Here is a 14,861-nt window from a genome sequence, read left to right as displayed (position 1 = left end):
AAGAATTGCTGATGTTGCTCGCCATCTGTTTGCTCTAGTTTCCAAGCGCAGAGCCAACACAAGAACAGTCCTTTTTTTTAGAAAGGTGGCAAGAGCTTTGCCGGATTTTTATTAGACGATAGAAAGCGGAAACAAAATTACAAAAAAAATACAAGAACAGTCCTGGATGCTTTGAGTAACTACACATGGGTAATAGACTTGCAAGGAGATTTGACGAAGTTATTGGAGAATACCTTGCGCTTTGGGACCTTATCTCTGATTTTGCGCTGCATCCTGGAGTGGATGATGCCCATGTCTGGAAGCTCTCCTGCCTCTCCACTTCAGGCCAGTACTCAGCTAAGTCAGCCTATTTAGGTTTCTTCCAAGGATCTATCTCGTTTGGCCCATGGGAACGCATATGGAAGTCTTGGTCATCACTCGCCAGGCAAATGCCGGTTCTTCATGTGGCTTGTAATGCATAAGGGATGCTGTACGGCTGATCGGTTGTCACGAAGAGGTCTTCCCCACCCCACTAGCTGCCCTCTTTGCGATCAGGAGGAAGAGACAATTCAGCACTTGCTGCTCTCATGTGTCTTTGCCAGGCAATTTTGGTTCTCCTTCCTCCTCTCGGTGGGTCTGCAGGAGCTTGCACCGCAGACGGATGACAGGTCCTTTGATGGTTGGTAGGATAGAATAAGCCACGAGGTGGATGGGATGGTTTAGCCTGAAAAGGTCTTAACTCTATCATTATCCTAGGGGCTTGGATTATTTGGAATCATCGGAACCGCTATGTTGTTTATGGCGCATCTGCTAACTTAGCTAGAGCAATCCGTCTTGCTAAGGAGGAAATGCATCTTTGGCATCTCACCGGTGCCCGAGGTATTTCTTACCTTGTGGCTAACACTGCTGCGGAGCCATAGGTTTTTCTGGAAGCGGTGGTCATGGTCGTTGGTGTTTGACAAATCCATAGTTGTGGTGGCCAAGTTTTTCGAGGGTGTGTGCGTGTGCATGTGTGGGTGTGTTGTAAGGGCTCTTACCCCCTTTCTTCTTAATATAATGATACACAACTCTCTTGTTTGTTCGAAAAAAAAAGAGTGAACAATATGTAGGTCATCTTGGTGTCACTGGATGAGCTAATTGTTTCTGTTTTGTACCTTGCACAAGGATTTTGTGGAACTCACCTAAGTAAATAAAGATTTGCATATGCTGAATTCACAGTATGTCTGCATGGAGGATGAAAACTCTGTTTTTTTTTTTTTTTTTTTTTTTGCGAAATATGTTCATCACTAGAGTCATCTGACGAGTAGATCATTTTTTTTAGGGTCCAAGTAGAGCATTTCAGTGGTCACATATTATAGCTTGCGTACTGTACATGAGTCAGGCCGCACCTGAGAGTGTTGAAGCAAAATTTCCATTTTACTACTCATAAACACGTCAATTTGTACAAAATATGCACTGTAAATTGTTATACTTACCGATTACCATTGCCTGTACTCAGATCCAGAGTCCTCCCTGTTTTCCTGTGCTGTCGGGGAGATACTGAAAATGTTAGGAACGTCATTTGGGTAGGAAGGGTTGCTTTAGGAAATGGATACGAGTGCATCCAAACAGACCATTTGAGATTTTTTCCAGGAATTGAGCTTGAATGCTGAGCCGGATTATTACTGTTCATACTAGAAAATACTATTTATACTGGAATGTTGTGAGAGAAAAACAATGTTCCAGCTGAAAAAAATAAGCCGAACAAGCCGACTTAAAGTGCAGCCGAACGTGACATTAATATTGTAAAGGATTTTGATACTTGACATGTTACCCCTCGATAGGATCCTGCCATGCTGCTGGAGTGCTGGGGAAGATAGAAATCCCGAAAACTATCGTGCGATTCCGAGACCTGCAACTGTAATGGATTTTCAGGAGTAATAGTCGGTCTGCGTGCCGGAACCCGGGTTTAGTTCTCAAAAAGTTTTTTAAAAAGTGCTACAGTAGTCGTCACGTCGAATCTTGCGATACGTACATAGATCATTAAATGTAGACGAAAAAAACTAATTGCATAGTTTTGTTGAAAATTGCGAGACGAACGTTTTGAGCCTAATTACTCCATGATTGAACACTAATTGCCAAATAAAAACGAAAGTGCTACAGTAGCCAAATTTCTAAAATTCGCGAACTAAACACAGCCATACATGAAGATGCATCTCAGTTCACCAGCAGGCTCGAAATAGCGTGCGACAGTGAGCCTACAGTTTCAGAATGGGCATTTTGCAAGTGACACTTTCGAATGTTTTTTTCTTTATTAGAGAACATGCAGGAGAGCTATGTATCTTTGTATTGATAAAAAGAAACGAACGAGGCGGTGACCCTTTCACGTGTTCCTGGTAGAAGCAGCAAAGACTGAATGAAATAAGAAATATCGCAAAAAGAGGGAGCACATTTTTTCATGGGCCTGTAATTGAGTTCTCATCTCAAATCCATAGACCATTTTCAGTAATCAACGAAGATCACCAAATTGTTATTCTGGTGCATGGTAAAACATCAACACATCAGTGCATTTCCCTGTATGATTCCATCAGTTGGCACTGGAAGAATCAGAAGTAGTGTAAAAGCAGACAATAGTTTCTTGTTCTATGCAAGTCCCGTAACCTCTTCAGGTCACAGAAAGGTAACCTCGTCAGGTCACAGAAACCATGAGGGCTAATTTGGAAGCAAGGGAAGCCACACCCAGGGATGGAAAACCCCTCCATGATAAACTAAATAATTATTCAAATTATTTCCCCATAGATTTCCCACCCTGGGAAAAGTCAGGGATCCCGAGGGGATTTGAGTTTCCAAATTAGCCCTGAACTGTTATATTTTGTACCAATTACCATTGCTTGATGCTAATTTTAGTTAATGAGGTCATTGCAAAATCACCAAGCCAGAGTCCACAGAAGAGAGCAGTTTCAGAAAGTATCTTATGCATCTGAAAGTTTATGAGAACTCAATTTAATAACCAGAAAACTGCAAACATGTTTTTGTGTAATTGAGGTGTGATTGGTTTCACATCACAAGATTACAATAAAGATCAGTGTTCATGCAGTGTCCTGCACAAAAGAGCGTTTGGTTCTGTACAAGTTTGCAAGATGCGCCCATGAGAATAACTACCCACTAAGGTTACCATGTATGAGGCAGTGGAAGTGGTGCATGGCCATCTCCACAGACGGAGCGTATCTTCCAACACTGTAAGCCGGCGATTCCAGGCCGCGCTGAACCCCCTCACAGAGTGCAATGTCTTCTATCTGCAGGTGAAACATATTATGTCAAGCAACAACATTGAAATGTTTTCCATAATAAAAAAAACATTGAAACGTTTTCCCTAATAAAAACAACATTGAAACGTCACACTGTACAACTGGTGAAGATTATTGCAAACACATCTATGTCAAACGCATAAACCTCTTGCTCATGCTGCTGCAGGTCAATGTGAAACGACTTCATGGTTGTGTTTCCCCACATTGCGTGATATGTATCCATGTGTGGTGGATGTTACAATTTTTTTTTGTAAAAAAAGGAAATCTATAGGACCATAGTATTAGCAATATGCTCCATAGACAACTGGTGAAGATTATTGCTGTTGTTGTTAACCATGTTGATAGGACTATCTTTTTTCTTGAACACGCATGAGAACTGTGTATCATTATATGGAGAATAAAATGTTGATAGGACTATCGGCTTGAGCATATACGGACTATAAATTTGAGCATATAAGCTCACAAGTCACTACCAAGCATTAGTGTTATGGTTGTTTACCTGTACTTGCTCACTGTCTTTTAGGCTTTTCTCGATAAAACTCTGGTCATCCTGCAAGTCCAATAGGGGAAATTAACTGAGGAAAGTTTTAGGTGGGATCTTTTGATAATAATAGTCCATGTCGATACACTGGCAAGGTAAGGAAGTTTATGTAGACAAATAATTGACCAAAACATTAAGATTTTCTAACACTGACTTTTACTAGTTCACAACTTGAAACTAGCCTATTAAATTACAAGAGTCAAAGGATGCTGCTAGTTGCTATGAAAATGAATGAAGCTCTTAGAAAGCAGTTCCATTTCGTCAAGGACAAGCAAGATATGTTTGTAATAAAAAGATGCTTGTCTTGGCAATTTAAACTGCTATCATGGCACACCACCCAAGATTCATGAAATACAGCATATGGTCTTGCATTCATATTATATGCAGTGGACATGATACGCATTGCAGGATCATAAGTTGGTAAATAAGGTTAAGAAAATGGACTCTACCAGTAAAGACTTGTCAAGAAAATAATCAAATACCACCTTGCACCTGGTTGAATCTAATGGGACAGCTAGATTAGTGTCCATCCAAGGACCATACCTGAAAATTCAGAAGTTATACACATTTTGTAAGCAACTAAGAAATAACATAAAGTGAGAGAAGTAAATATAATAGGTTCTCAATGTTGATTACCTGTTGATCATAAAGTTTGGATAAACAAAGGCATAGAGAGCTTTTGTCCCTAAGCGATCAAAGTCATCTGGTTCTGCTGGTGCACTTTCACATCTTTGAACACTAACTCTTTCATATGTCTGCGAGAAATTCGTAGATGGTACTTAATTATCCACCCTTAAAGAGAACAGCAACTGAAAATGTAAGAGAAAAAATAACGTGGTACTTTACTGTACTAGGATTAGAACTGTGTGAAGGCAATGGAAATCGATAGATTGATATGCAGCTGTCTAACACTGTGACCATGGATACAAACTGAAAAAACTGGTGCCTTTGACAAAGTACAATCCAAAAATGTAGAAAAAAATCCAAACAACTCATTTAAATATTAGCAGAGCCAAGCTCCTCAATTTGCAACAGGTCACTTCAATATATTATCAATGAAATGCCTTCAGAATAGGGATTTACGGACAATACAAGTGTTTCATAGGATTGAAGCTGCAGGCCGGATGCAAGAGCCCCATGTGCATATGGAACATGATATCCACCATCTAGGTAATTGTCACAAAAGACCTGCATAAGAAATATAGAATAGTTATAACATGTTTAAGGGAAACTCATTGCATTTGAGAGACATGTGATCAAAACGTTAGCCATGAACAGTTCATCAATAATGAACCTTCCAGTTACAGTTGATAATATATTCTCGCCTGCAAATATGCGGCAGTGAAGTGTCAATTCCATTTGTACCCAACAGATCTGAAGCACTACCCAACCATTCATTTCCAACCGCATCATAAACATTATCTTCAGTGGACTCGTCATCAAATCTGACCAACACAAAAGGTCCCCAGGTAGCCACCTTGATTGGTATGAGACCAAAATCCTGTTTGCCAACAGAAGCATTAGGTAGTGTTGTTGGGTTGATAAGCACATAGGCTGGGGAAAGAACTTGGGATATACATTCTTATTGAAGCTTTTAATTCCTGATATTCTTGTAGCCTTCAGGAGGGTGCCATCCAATCCATATGTCCATCCCTAAAAAAGTTCCATTGCTAGTATCTCACACAAGATGATTGAAAAATAAACAACTAGCTAGGGAAAATTAATATGGCTATCTTAGGACAACGAAGGATTATGATGTAAGCATAGAACCAAAGGACGAACTGCCTCTAGAAGTTTTTCAACAAGGAACTCACATGATAAGGGCACTGGAAGCAAGTCTTCTGACCACTTCCACACGCAAGGAGTGACGCGTGATGTCGGCACACATTGTGGAAAGCATGAAGTTTCCCATTTGCATCCCGGCATATGACAAATTCCACATTTCCCAGTCTGTTGCTTCATCTTATTAGATGATTGAAGGTTAGCAGTCTCCAACATAAATTATCATATTTACAAGCAATTTGAGGTAACAAGACTGTAAATTGTTTTTAATGTGTTATATATGTAGGAAAGGGAAATCCCAAGAGCATTTATGCCCTAAAAAGAAGTATCAAGTGTTACGCACCAGCCACCACATTGATATCCCAGACCATATATCAACAACCAAATATTGGGCTATGAAAAAGTTTTAGCAGAACTAGTTCTGTCTAGAAGAAAAAAGAATGAATAACCTGTCCTACTGCCAGTCTACAATTCCTGGGTGGCAGATCCTGGCATCAATTCATATACATGAAAAGTTTTTGCAAGTTATTCAGATACAAATTCAGTTTACCAGTAACGAATACTGAACAACTACGATGATATCCTACAAAAAGAAAAAGAAAAAAGAAAAACCTATATTTACTTTTAGTTTGAATTCTACATGACTAGATCTAAATCTCTATACCTTGAAAAAAAACAGAAGGCGTAGCAAAATTCCGACTAATAGAAACTACTGAGGCATGAAAACAAGATGTAAGCACCTTCCTGTGAAGAAATCATTTGGGTTCTTCACTTGCCATATGTGACCTGGAAAAGGCATTAATATTAAAGTTAAAAGGCAGCATAGTATGAGCATTCAGAGACTAACTACGGATGCTGACAAAACTGAAACATGAGTATGAGCATTCAGAGACTAACTACGGATGCTGACAAAACTGAAACATGTGAACATGTAGATGTAGTGAACAATGATAAAATATGGGCCGATCGCAAAAATCAAATCCTACTCAGCCGTTGCAGTACTAAACCTGGAATTCAGTAAATGGTGTCTAAAGCAATGGGAGCATAAGTTCAAAATCCGATCCTCTCAGGCTCTCACTCCCATCCACTGATGGGAATGGGCCATCGACACACCTACCAAGATTCGAAGAATCACTGACAGATCACCTCCTGCCTCCTGACAGACGATCCATCTTCTGTGCAAATGGATTGTGGAAACGCAGCTCAAATCGAGACGGGGGGAAACCGAGCGTACCGACAGCCTGCCACCCGCGGAGGAAGACGCGGTCGAGCTCGAGCTGGAGGAAGCCCGGGTCGGTGTACCACCCGCTCGGCGGCGTGACCGCGGAGTCCAGCGGGACCGCCGGGTCGAACTCCGCCACGAGCCTCCGCACGTGCTCGGACGCGGGCTCGCCCGCGGCGGCGACGTCGACGGCGCGGGGCCGCCATGCGCCTGCTCGGAGAGGCACGGTGCGGAAGGCTCTGGCGGAGTACACCGCGGCGAGCGATCGGCCAGTCGCCATCGCTGTCGCCGGCCGGCACACGAGTGCGACAGGGGAGCTGGGTCTAGGGGGAGTGCGCTCCTTGCTGGAGGTGGTTAGCTAGGGCTGTTTGCTTGGGTGGCCTGCCAAGATATGGATGTTTGGTTTTCCGTTGTTGGGCCTTAGCCATGCTCCCGCTGGCCGCCGTACAGGCCTTGGCCTGGCTCCCCAGAGAACGGATTTGAGATCCCTTTTTTTCTGGGGCCAGCCCCGCGGTGAAGTTTCGTCACCGCCCGACCCGGCCTCCGCTCGCGCTCCTCTGTTCCTCCACTCGGTGCTCGCATGGAGGCCCTCGCTCGTCTCTCCCTCGGTGCTCGCGGCCATGGAACTCGCGGACAGTGGCGGGTCCACAGGGGGAGCTGCCGGGGCTACAGCCCCTAGTGAGCCTAATCTCTTTATAAATCACTATTACATAATGACAAATCACCATTAATCTTTAGTGTTAACCTTAGATCTTCATTGTTTAGCCCCTCCTTAATCACCATCCTAGATCCGCCACTGCTCGCGGACATGGAGGCACGTAGGGGAGGCGCCCACGACATATGCCCGCTCTCTACCTGCCGCCGCCCTTCCTACCGCCGACGCCGGGGGCTGCGGCGAGCGCGAGGCCTGGCACTCTCCTACGCTCGCTGCTCCGCGCCGACGCGGGCAGTTGGGAGGCGGCGGCGGCGAGCTGGGATCGGGGCTGGCGGCCAGCGGGCGCGAGGATCTGGGTGCGCACGAGACAGAGCGGGAGCGAGGCGGGTGCCATGGCACGGCGCGACACGGCACCGCCGCAAGGGGAAGCGGAGGGAGGCTCCTGGGGCGCGACGCTGCGGCTTCTTCTCGGGCGCCGGCGCTGCGGCTGGGGCGGCCGGAGCCGGGGCAGGAGAACGCACCCTGTGCGAGCTCATCCCCGTCCGCTCCCTGCGTGAGTGGACTTGGATCACCTCCACGTCCGTCCGCTCCCTGTGCAGCCGGACTTGGACCACCTCGCCGCCTCCGACGAGGAGCGCGCACAGCAGTCGCATGTCTCGTTCGTCCGCGCCGGCCATCTCTCCTGCTCCAGTTCACAGACAAGTGGCGTTCACCGAGTGTTCGATGAATTGTCTAAAGGGGCCAAGTTACCTGTCCAGAGAAGAGGGGACTCTATCAACCCACTAGTTGCTAGCCGACTTAGATAGTTTACGCAACTAAACGAGTCTATCTCTGTTTTCTGGAAACAGTTTTAGACTAGCATGGCTTATTTCCTAGCCAGGCCAGAAGGAAGCGACCCTTAGCGGCCGGATGGCGTTTGTTTCGCAGAAGAAATAGTCAGACCCGTTCCACTTCCCCTTGTTGGGCCGCTAGGCCCAGAAAGGGCCCAGTTATAATAGACCCTTACTTCAGTTGCTGCCCAGTTTCCTAAAAACAAAACTTCTTTTTAGAATTTTATTTGACTAGATAGTGGCTTGGGTTCTTCTACATAAGGCTTAATACAAATTAAGACTAGTGCAAGGAACCAAACTGATCCTCCGTTACCGAACCAAACTGATCCTCCGTTACCGACCTCAGTATATTGTCATGTGTATGTGCGAATCAGCCACACCCATAAGGCGACGACGACAGCGATGAGGACAACGAACAGGCACACCAGGGAGATGAGCATCCACGTGCGGACAAAGGCAAATAACACAGCAGTTGTGGCCATCCACACGAGGGGCACGCCGACCCAGGTCTAGCCGACATCGGCGAGAGCGTCCCGCGCAGCCATGGGCGAGAGCGTCCCACGCAGCCATGGGCGTGCGCGGAAGGAAAAGTTCCATGTACGCCATCTCTGCCGCGACTAGTGCTATGTAGACTCCCCACAGCACCAGGGATAGCAGCCGCCACGGCCACCCGTCGGTGGGGACGAAGGCGGAGGTGTAGTCCAGGCCGGTATTAGGCCGCGCCATAGAAAGCCATGCAGCCCGAGGCCCGTCGACACGGCCCGTGGCCCAGCCTTTTGGCCCGGCACGGGCACAGCACGGCCCGATGGACTAGGCCGTGTCTGGGCCGCCACCCTAGCCCGTAGCACGGCCCGGGCACGGCACGGTGGTGCAGGCCGGCACGGTGATGGCCCGGTGCCCCATTTGGCCCAGCAGCCCACGAAGGCCGGCAACGGCAAATATAAGCGCAGCGCAGGAGGCCAGGAGCCCTACCCGGCGGCCCCCAATCCCTCATTCCCTCCCGGCCTCCCCAATCCCTAACCCTAATCCTCATTCTCTCTCGCTCGCTCGCTCGCTCGCTCTCACTCTGCTCTAGATCTCGATCCACCGCCGCCACCGCCATCGGCCCCATCCTCGGCTCCGGTGACCTCACCGGCGCTCCTCCACTCCACCTCGCTAACCCCGTCATTCGCCGCCGCGCAGCCGTCTCTCTCTCTCTCTCGCTCGCTCCACCTCGCTCTCGCTCTGCTCTAGATCTCGATCCACCGCCGCCACCGCCATCGGCCCCGTCCTCGGCTCCGGTGACCTCGCCGACGCTCCTCCACTCCACCTCGCTAACCCCGTCCGGCTGTCCCCGTTTCCTCCACTGAAACTTCTTTACATTGAAGATTTGAAGTTCATTATGTCTAACAAAGTAACAATCTAACATTGACATTTTGCAGGTACTTTTGGACTGTGAGTTTGTGACATAGTTGAGGCAGTGAGTGAGTCAAGGATCAAGGATGATGGATGGATAAACATGAACTTTTGTAATAGGATAGAAATAGAACTTCTTGCTGCTGTGATGTGATCATGTGAACTCACTAAGTCTCACTGTGACTTTGCCACTGATGTTGGCTATTGTAATAGGATAGAACTAAGACTTTGACAATTTAGAGCTGGATGTACTCTTTTTTTCTTTCTAGGGTTTCTCACAAGGGTGAGTTTTACCTAGAAATGTTTTTAATGAGGCAGCATTGCACAAACAGCTCATTTTGATATTATGATAATATCTCTCTTATGTCTTATTGTCTGTGAAATGGAATCTGTGAACTGTGAAAGTGAATCACTTAGAAAATTTGATGAAAAAAGAGAGGTTTTTTGGCAGCCGGGCCATGGGCCGGCACGGCCCGGTGAAATTGGCCGTGCTCACCGGGCGGCACGGCACGGAAAAACGGCCCGCGGGCCGTGCCTTGGGCCAGAGGCGCGGCACGAGCACGGCAGCGGCACGGCATGGCCGGCACGGTGGCCCGTGCAGGCACGACGCCACGCCGGCACGGCACGGCCCGATGGCCATCTATAGGCCGCGCCCGTGGGCACGGCGAGGGCGACAGATGGCAGGTCGACACCCACTATCCACAGCACGACACGTGGCGTGGGCAAGGCTTCCCCGATCGTAGGCAGCGGTGGAGTCGTCATGATTCCGGTGGAATTTATAGATGGATTGTTGGATGAGAGTGGCCGGGTCTTTTCTTCGTTGTTATATGCTACCAAACGTATCTGTACGTTGCAACGGAACCAATAGATATAGGAAACGGACTCCGCATCGTTAGAAGCGAGTTGTTCTGACTCGCATAAGCACAGGTCATATATACGGAGAGTGTGACCCAATACTCTTGGAACTGGACTCCGTAATCATCATATGCGAGTTGTTCTAACTCGTATAAGCACGAGTCATGAGTCTAGATTACATGTAAGACATGGAGGGTGTGAACTGATATGTTTTTGAATCGGACTCCATATTAATCATCGCTAGACGGATGTTGTTCTAGCTCGTATAAATACAGGTCATAAGTCCACGCCACATACGACCACATAGGAGCACAGGGCTTGAGTGCAGTTTATGAAGTAAAAAAAGCAGGATGGAAGAAACTCTCCACTGTTTGGGCAGTTAGGGGTGGTGGACGAAAAAAATAAGGATGTGTTTTGACTCTTTAATAATATATATAAGTAAACATGGCTGTGCGTTGCAATAGAACAAAAGAACTACCAAACATTTATGGTAAATGATGACGAGATTTATACAAACCTATTTATGTTTTATTCTTTCTATATAAATTTTTGATTCTATAATTTTTTTATAATGACTATGACATCCACAATATAAGTTAATGTTGATAATATCCTATTGTGGAATTGATTTACAACCTTAACCGTTCGCTTTCTATCGTGCAAAGCCAAAAATATTATTTAGACATAAATATATCATAACTTAAATATTCATATTATCCATGTGTTGCAACAATTAATTAAATATATAATTATGATCTTGAAGTTAGTTGCCGACATCCAAGGATTGGTACTGCCGAGCAGAGTCCGGATAGAAGACATCTGAGCATGAAAAGGAAACGCAGACTCCAGAGCGGAGTCGGAAACAAAAACACGTTGTAAACACAAAACCGTGGACGGTACGGAAGGTAGGAAAAAAAACATGGTAGAAATTTTGGCTCTTTATTATTATATATAGATATAGATATAGATGAATTTGCAAGTTGCTAAAATTCGTATATACTTATTCCGATCACAAATGTAAGTCCACATATATACTTTTCATAAGCCAAACTTTCTTAATTTTGACTATCAAATACACAAGTCTATCAACGTGGCCGCACCCCACTCCTTTGCCCAATAGATGTAGGTGAATAAAAATAGACAAAACAAAATTTAAAATAGATGCAGCGAATGGAATTGTTAACTGGTGTGCCGTGTGCTCCGAATGCAAAGGATAGACATTTGAGGACACGCATGACTGCAGTCTGAACCACACAGAATTCAGGCTTCGTCTACCAAAGGTTTAGACATTTTCACCCTGTTTGCTTGATCATGCTTATCAGTCATGATATAGTGTTTTTCTCTCATAATAAAATAACATCAGTCAGCTTATAAGACATAGAAATGATCAAGCGAACATATGAGTGTCGGTATGCTCCGATGGGCATATGTGCTCCAAATTTGATTTGAGCGCAGACAGTCTCGATTCTGGCCGGGAAACAGGCCAGGAAAAACAATTTGGAACTCTAGCAGCTCCAATGGGCGTGCATACATACATATACAACTGGAAATATAGTTGCTGGAGTGTGAAGTTGAAAAAACAGTGCATGTTAGTTACAGATAATAATAGAAAATATAGTTAAGAGGAATACATATGCAATTTTATGACGACAGAACAAATTCGAAGCAATTTTCTCTTATCCTCGTTTGTTCCTTCCTTTAGATTGGAGCGCGCTGACAAACAGAGCAGGGAAAGGAGCGTCCCATTTGGGAAAATAGGAACGGTAATGCTACAAAACGTACATATAGAATCAGGATGCTCTCCTCTGCGCTCGCTCCAACATATACACACTTTCCTCTATCTACTCCATCTACATTGCGACGACCAACAGAAGTTCCCAACTCCTCGCTTCACTCATTAGCCTCGTTCGTTTCGCTGAAAAAACAAGCTAAAACACTGTTCCGGCTGATTTATTGTAAGAGGAAAACACTGTTCCAGCTGAAAAGACAAGCCGAAAAGTACGGATTATAAGACAAACGAACAGGGTCATTGCAGCTCACCGCGCCGTCCGTCCGTCCGTCCCAAGCCGCCTAGCGGTGGTGCCCCCATCCTGTGTCGAGCTGCGACACGTCTACCGTGGCATCGTGCTCCATCCCCCGCCGCGCCCACTCCGCCTCGTCGCGCCGTGTAGGAGGTCATGGCCGTTGTCGACGTCGGCACTACCGCGACGCTCGACCTCAGCTCGTGACATCACGAGATCCGGAGTGGCCAAACCCGGAGCAGGCTTCTCCGACTGCACCTTGCGCTCCCCTCCTTTCTCGGATGACGCAGGCGTATGTTTCAAGTGTTTCATATGCATGTTGCAAGTGTTTCATGTGGATGTTGCATATGTAGCAAGCATCTATTCCAAATGTTTCAGCTGTTTTTCAGACGGATGTACCACGTGTTTTTATCTACGTGTTACATATGTGTTTCACACTTATGTTGCAAGTGTCTCATCCGTACGTTGCATATGTTTTCACGCATATGTTGCAAGTGTTTCATCTAGATGTTGCATATGTTTTGCAATAGCTACGCACGTGTTTTCCTCGTGTTCCAGACGTATGTTGCAAGTGTTTCAACTGTTTGGGACGTATGTTGCAAATGTTTTTCTCTGGATGTTGCAAAAGTAGATATGTTGTTGCACATGTTGCAGTGGACCCATCTGCAGCAGCAGCAGCTTATAGCTGCTGGGCCCACCTGCATGTGCGTGGGTGCAGAGGGGGCGCGAGGGGCAGGCGTGAGGAAACGTGCGGGCGTAGATCGAGAGTTCGAGACGGAGCAGACGTAGGACACGGAGCGACGCAGGACCCCACTTGAAGCAGGGGTGTGCGCGCGGATGTCCGGACGCTAACCGGACGTCCGAGCGCTAGCCTTTTCCAAATAGAAAGCCAAATTTAGGGGTTGGATAAAGATGCTCTTAATATTTGTGATTACTATAAGTGCATCTCTAATAGTTGCCAAAACTCACTTCTAATCTTGATTTTTTTTCTAAGATCGAAAACAACTACCCTGCAACAACCAAACTCTCAATCTTGGAAAATTGACCAAAATCGTGCGGAAATATCTCTCTGGGCCAATGTGTAGGTGGAAGGTCGTTTGTCGACCTGATCCAAACAACCGTAGTATTTTAGGTCTACCATTAGCGATGACAGTGGACATGTAATAATCAATAAGCGCGCTGACAAGCCCCGAAACCATTGATTCATTGAATGAAACCAGGTACGTTGGCAACGGCTGGGCCCCGCGCGAAGCGGATAAGATCGGGCAGCGCGACACGCGACGTACATGCAGTGCAGACGCAGTGGGACAGTGGTGGTCCATCGCCATCCTGGGGCGACCTCTACTGAGCTGAGCTCTCCACGACGAGACGTGACCCGGGCGGACCGCAACGAGACGGAGGCGGAGACGGCCGCTACCTCCTCCTGTCCCGGCCGGCCGGCCGGCTATCCGCAAGCTTATCCTACCATCGCACGCTTTGGGCAGCCTTGTCTCCCCGTCCGTCAGTCCCTGTCTATCTTTCTCTGGTAGTACTACTAGTACACCTACACGTCACCGCTAGCAGGCCAGGGGCACAGGCAGTGTCGCAGTGGGGCAGATGAGCCTTTGGTCGTCCTGGCACGCATTGCATTTGTTACTGCTTATTTTATTTATTATGTTACCAGCACAGGATTGTTTACATACAGTAAACACGGCAACATTAATTCAAGTTTATTTACAGCTTTAATTTATTCCCGGATTATGTATGCGGCGAATGAAACTGTTAGGACAGATAAGTAAAATAAAAAAGGAGTTTCTTCCCAAAAAAAAAAGGGTCCAAACGAGGATATTAAGGTACAAATTGCATGCTTGCACTTCATCGATATCCTGCTCTTTGGCAAAAGGCATCATCAACCTACTGTCCTACTGCACTGCAGCACACAACCAGGCGGTGGTTAGGCTATCTCCAACATCAAAATCCGAAGACATATTCGTTCTTTGGTAACGCTATAGGCAAAAGGTTCAATATCTATTTGGTATCTTCTTCAACAATAAGACCCAAAAGAGAATTATTTCTACAAATATGTTTCTAGAAGAGAGAATACCCATATTTAGATTGTGCCTCTCAAGTAACCTAAAATAGATCTCTCATATAGTTACTCTGTTGAATATTGATTTTAGATCCTTTGCTATCCGTTTGGAGACGGTCTTACGTTTGGCGAGAGTGAGTAGAGTAGAAAACATTCAATAATCCATGCATGCCATCAGAGCATATATATCCAAAATGCACTAGAATAAATATGCTCCTACTATCAT

The 14,861-nt window shown here is 46.0% G+C and overlaps 1 protein-coding gene across 1 annotated transcript; it reads right to left on the bottom strand.

The window, feature by feature from the left end:
• Positions 1–2,987: 2,987 nt before the first annotated feature.
• On the bottom strand, positions 2,988–7,474 carry LOC136520733 (choline monooxygenase, chloroplastic-like). The gene is made up of 10 exons (XM_066514381.1): positions 6,824–7,474; positions 6,330–6,375; positions 5,622–5,757; positions 5,386–5,460; positions 5,102–5,308; positions 4,900–4,995; positions 4,444–4,562; positions 4,257–4,350; positions 3,766–3,816; positions 2,988–3,254 (listed from the first exon to the last, which is right to left on the bottom strand). Exons 1-10 carry the CDS (start codon positions 7,089–7,091, stop codon positions 3,117–3,119), a joined length of 1,230 nt encoding a protein of 409 aa, XP_066370478.1. The 5' UTR covers positions 7,092–7,474; the 3' UTR covers positions 2,988–3,116.
• Positions 7,475–14,861: the final 7,387 nt, after the last annotated feature.

The sequence above is a fragment of the Miscanthus floridulus genome, chromosome 18 (genome assembly GCF_019320115.1).
Source record: "Miscanthus floridulus cultivar M001 chromosome 18, ASM1932011v1, whole genome shotgun sequence".
Taxonomy (NCBI): Eukaryota; Viridiplantae; Streptophyta; class Magnoliopsida; order Poales; family Poaceae; genus Miscanthus; species Miscanthus floridulus.
This window is presented reverse-complemented; position numbering and strand designations above follow the sequence as displayed.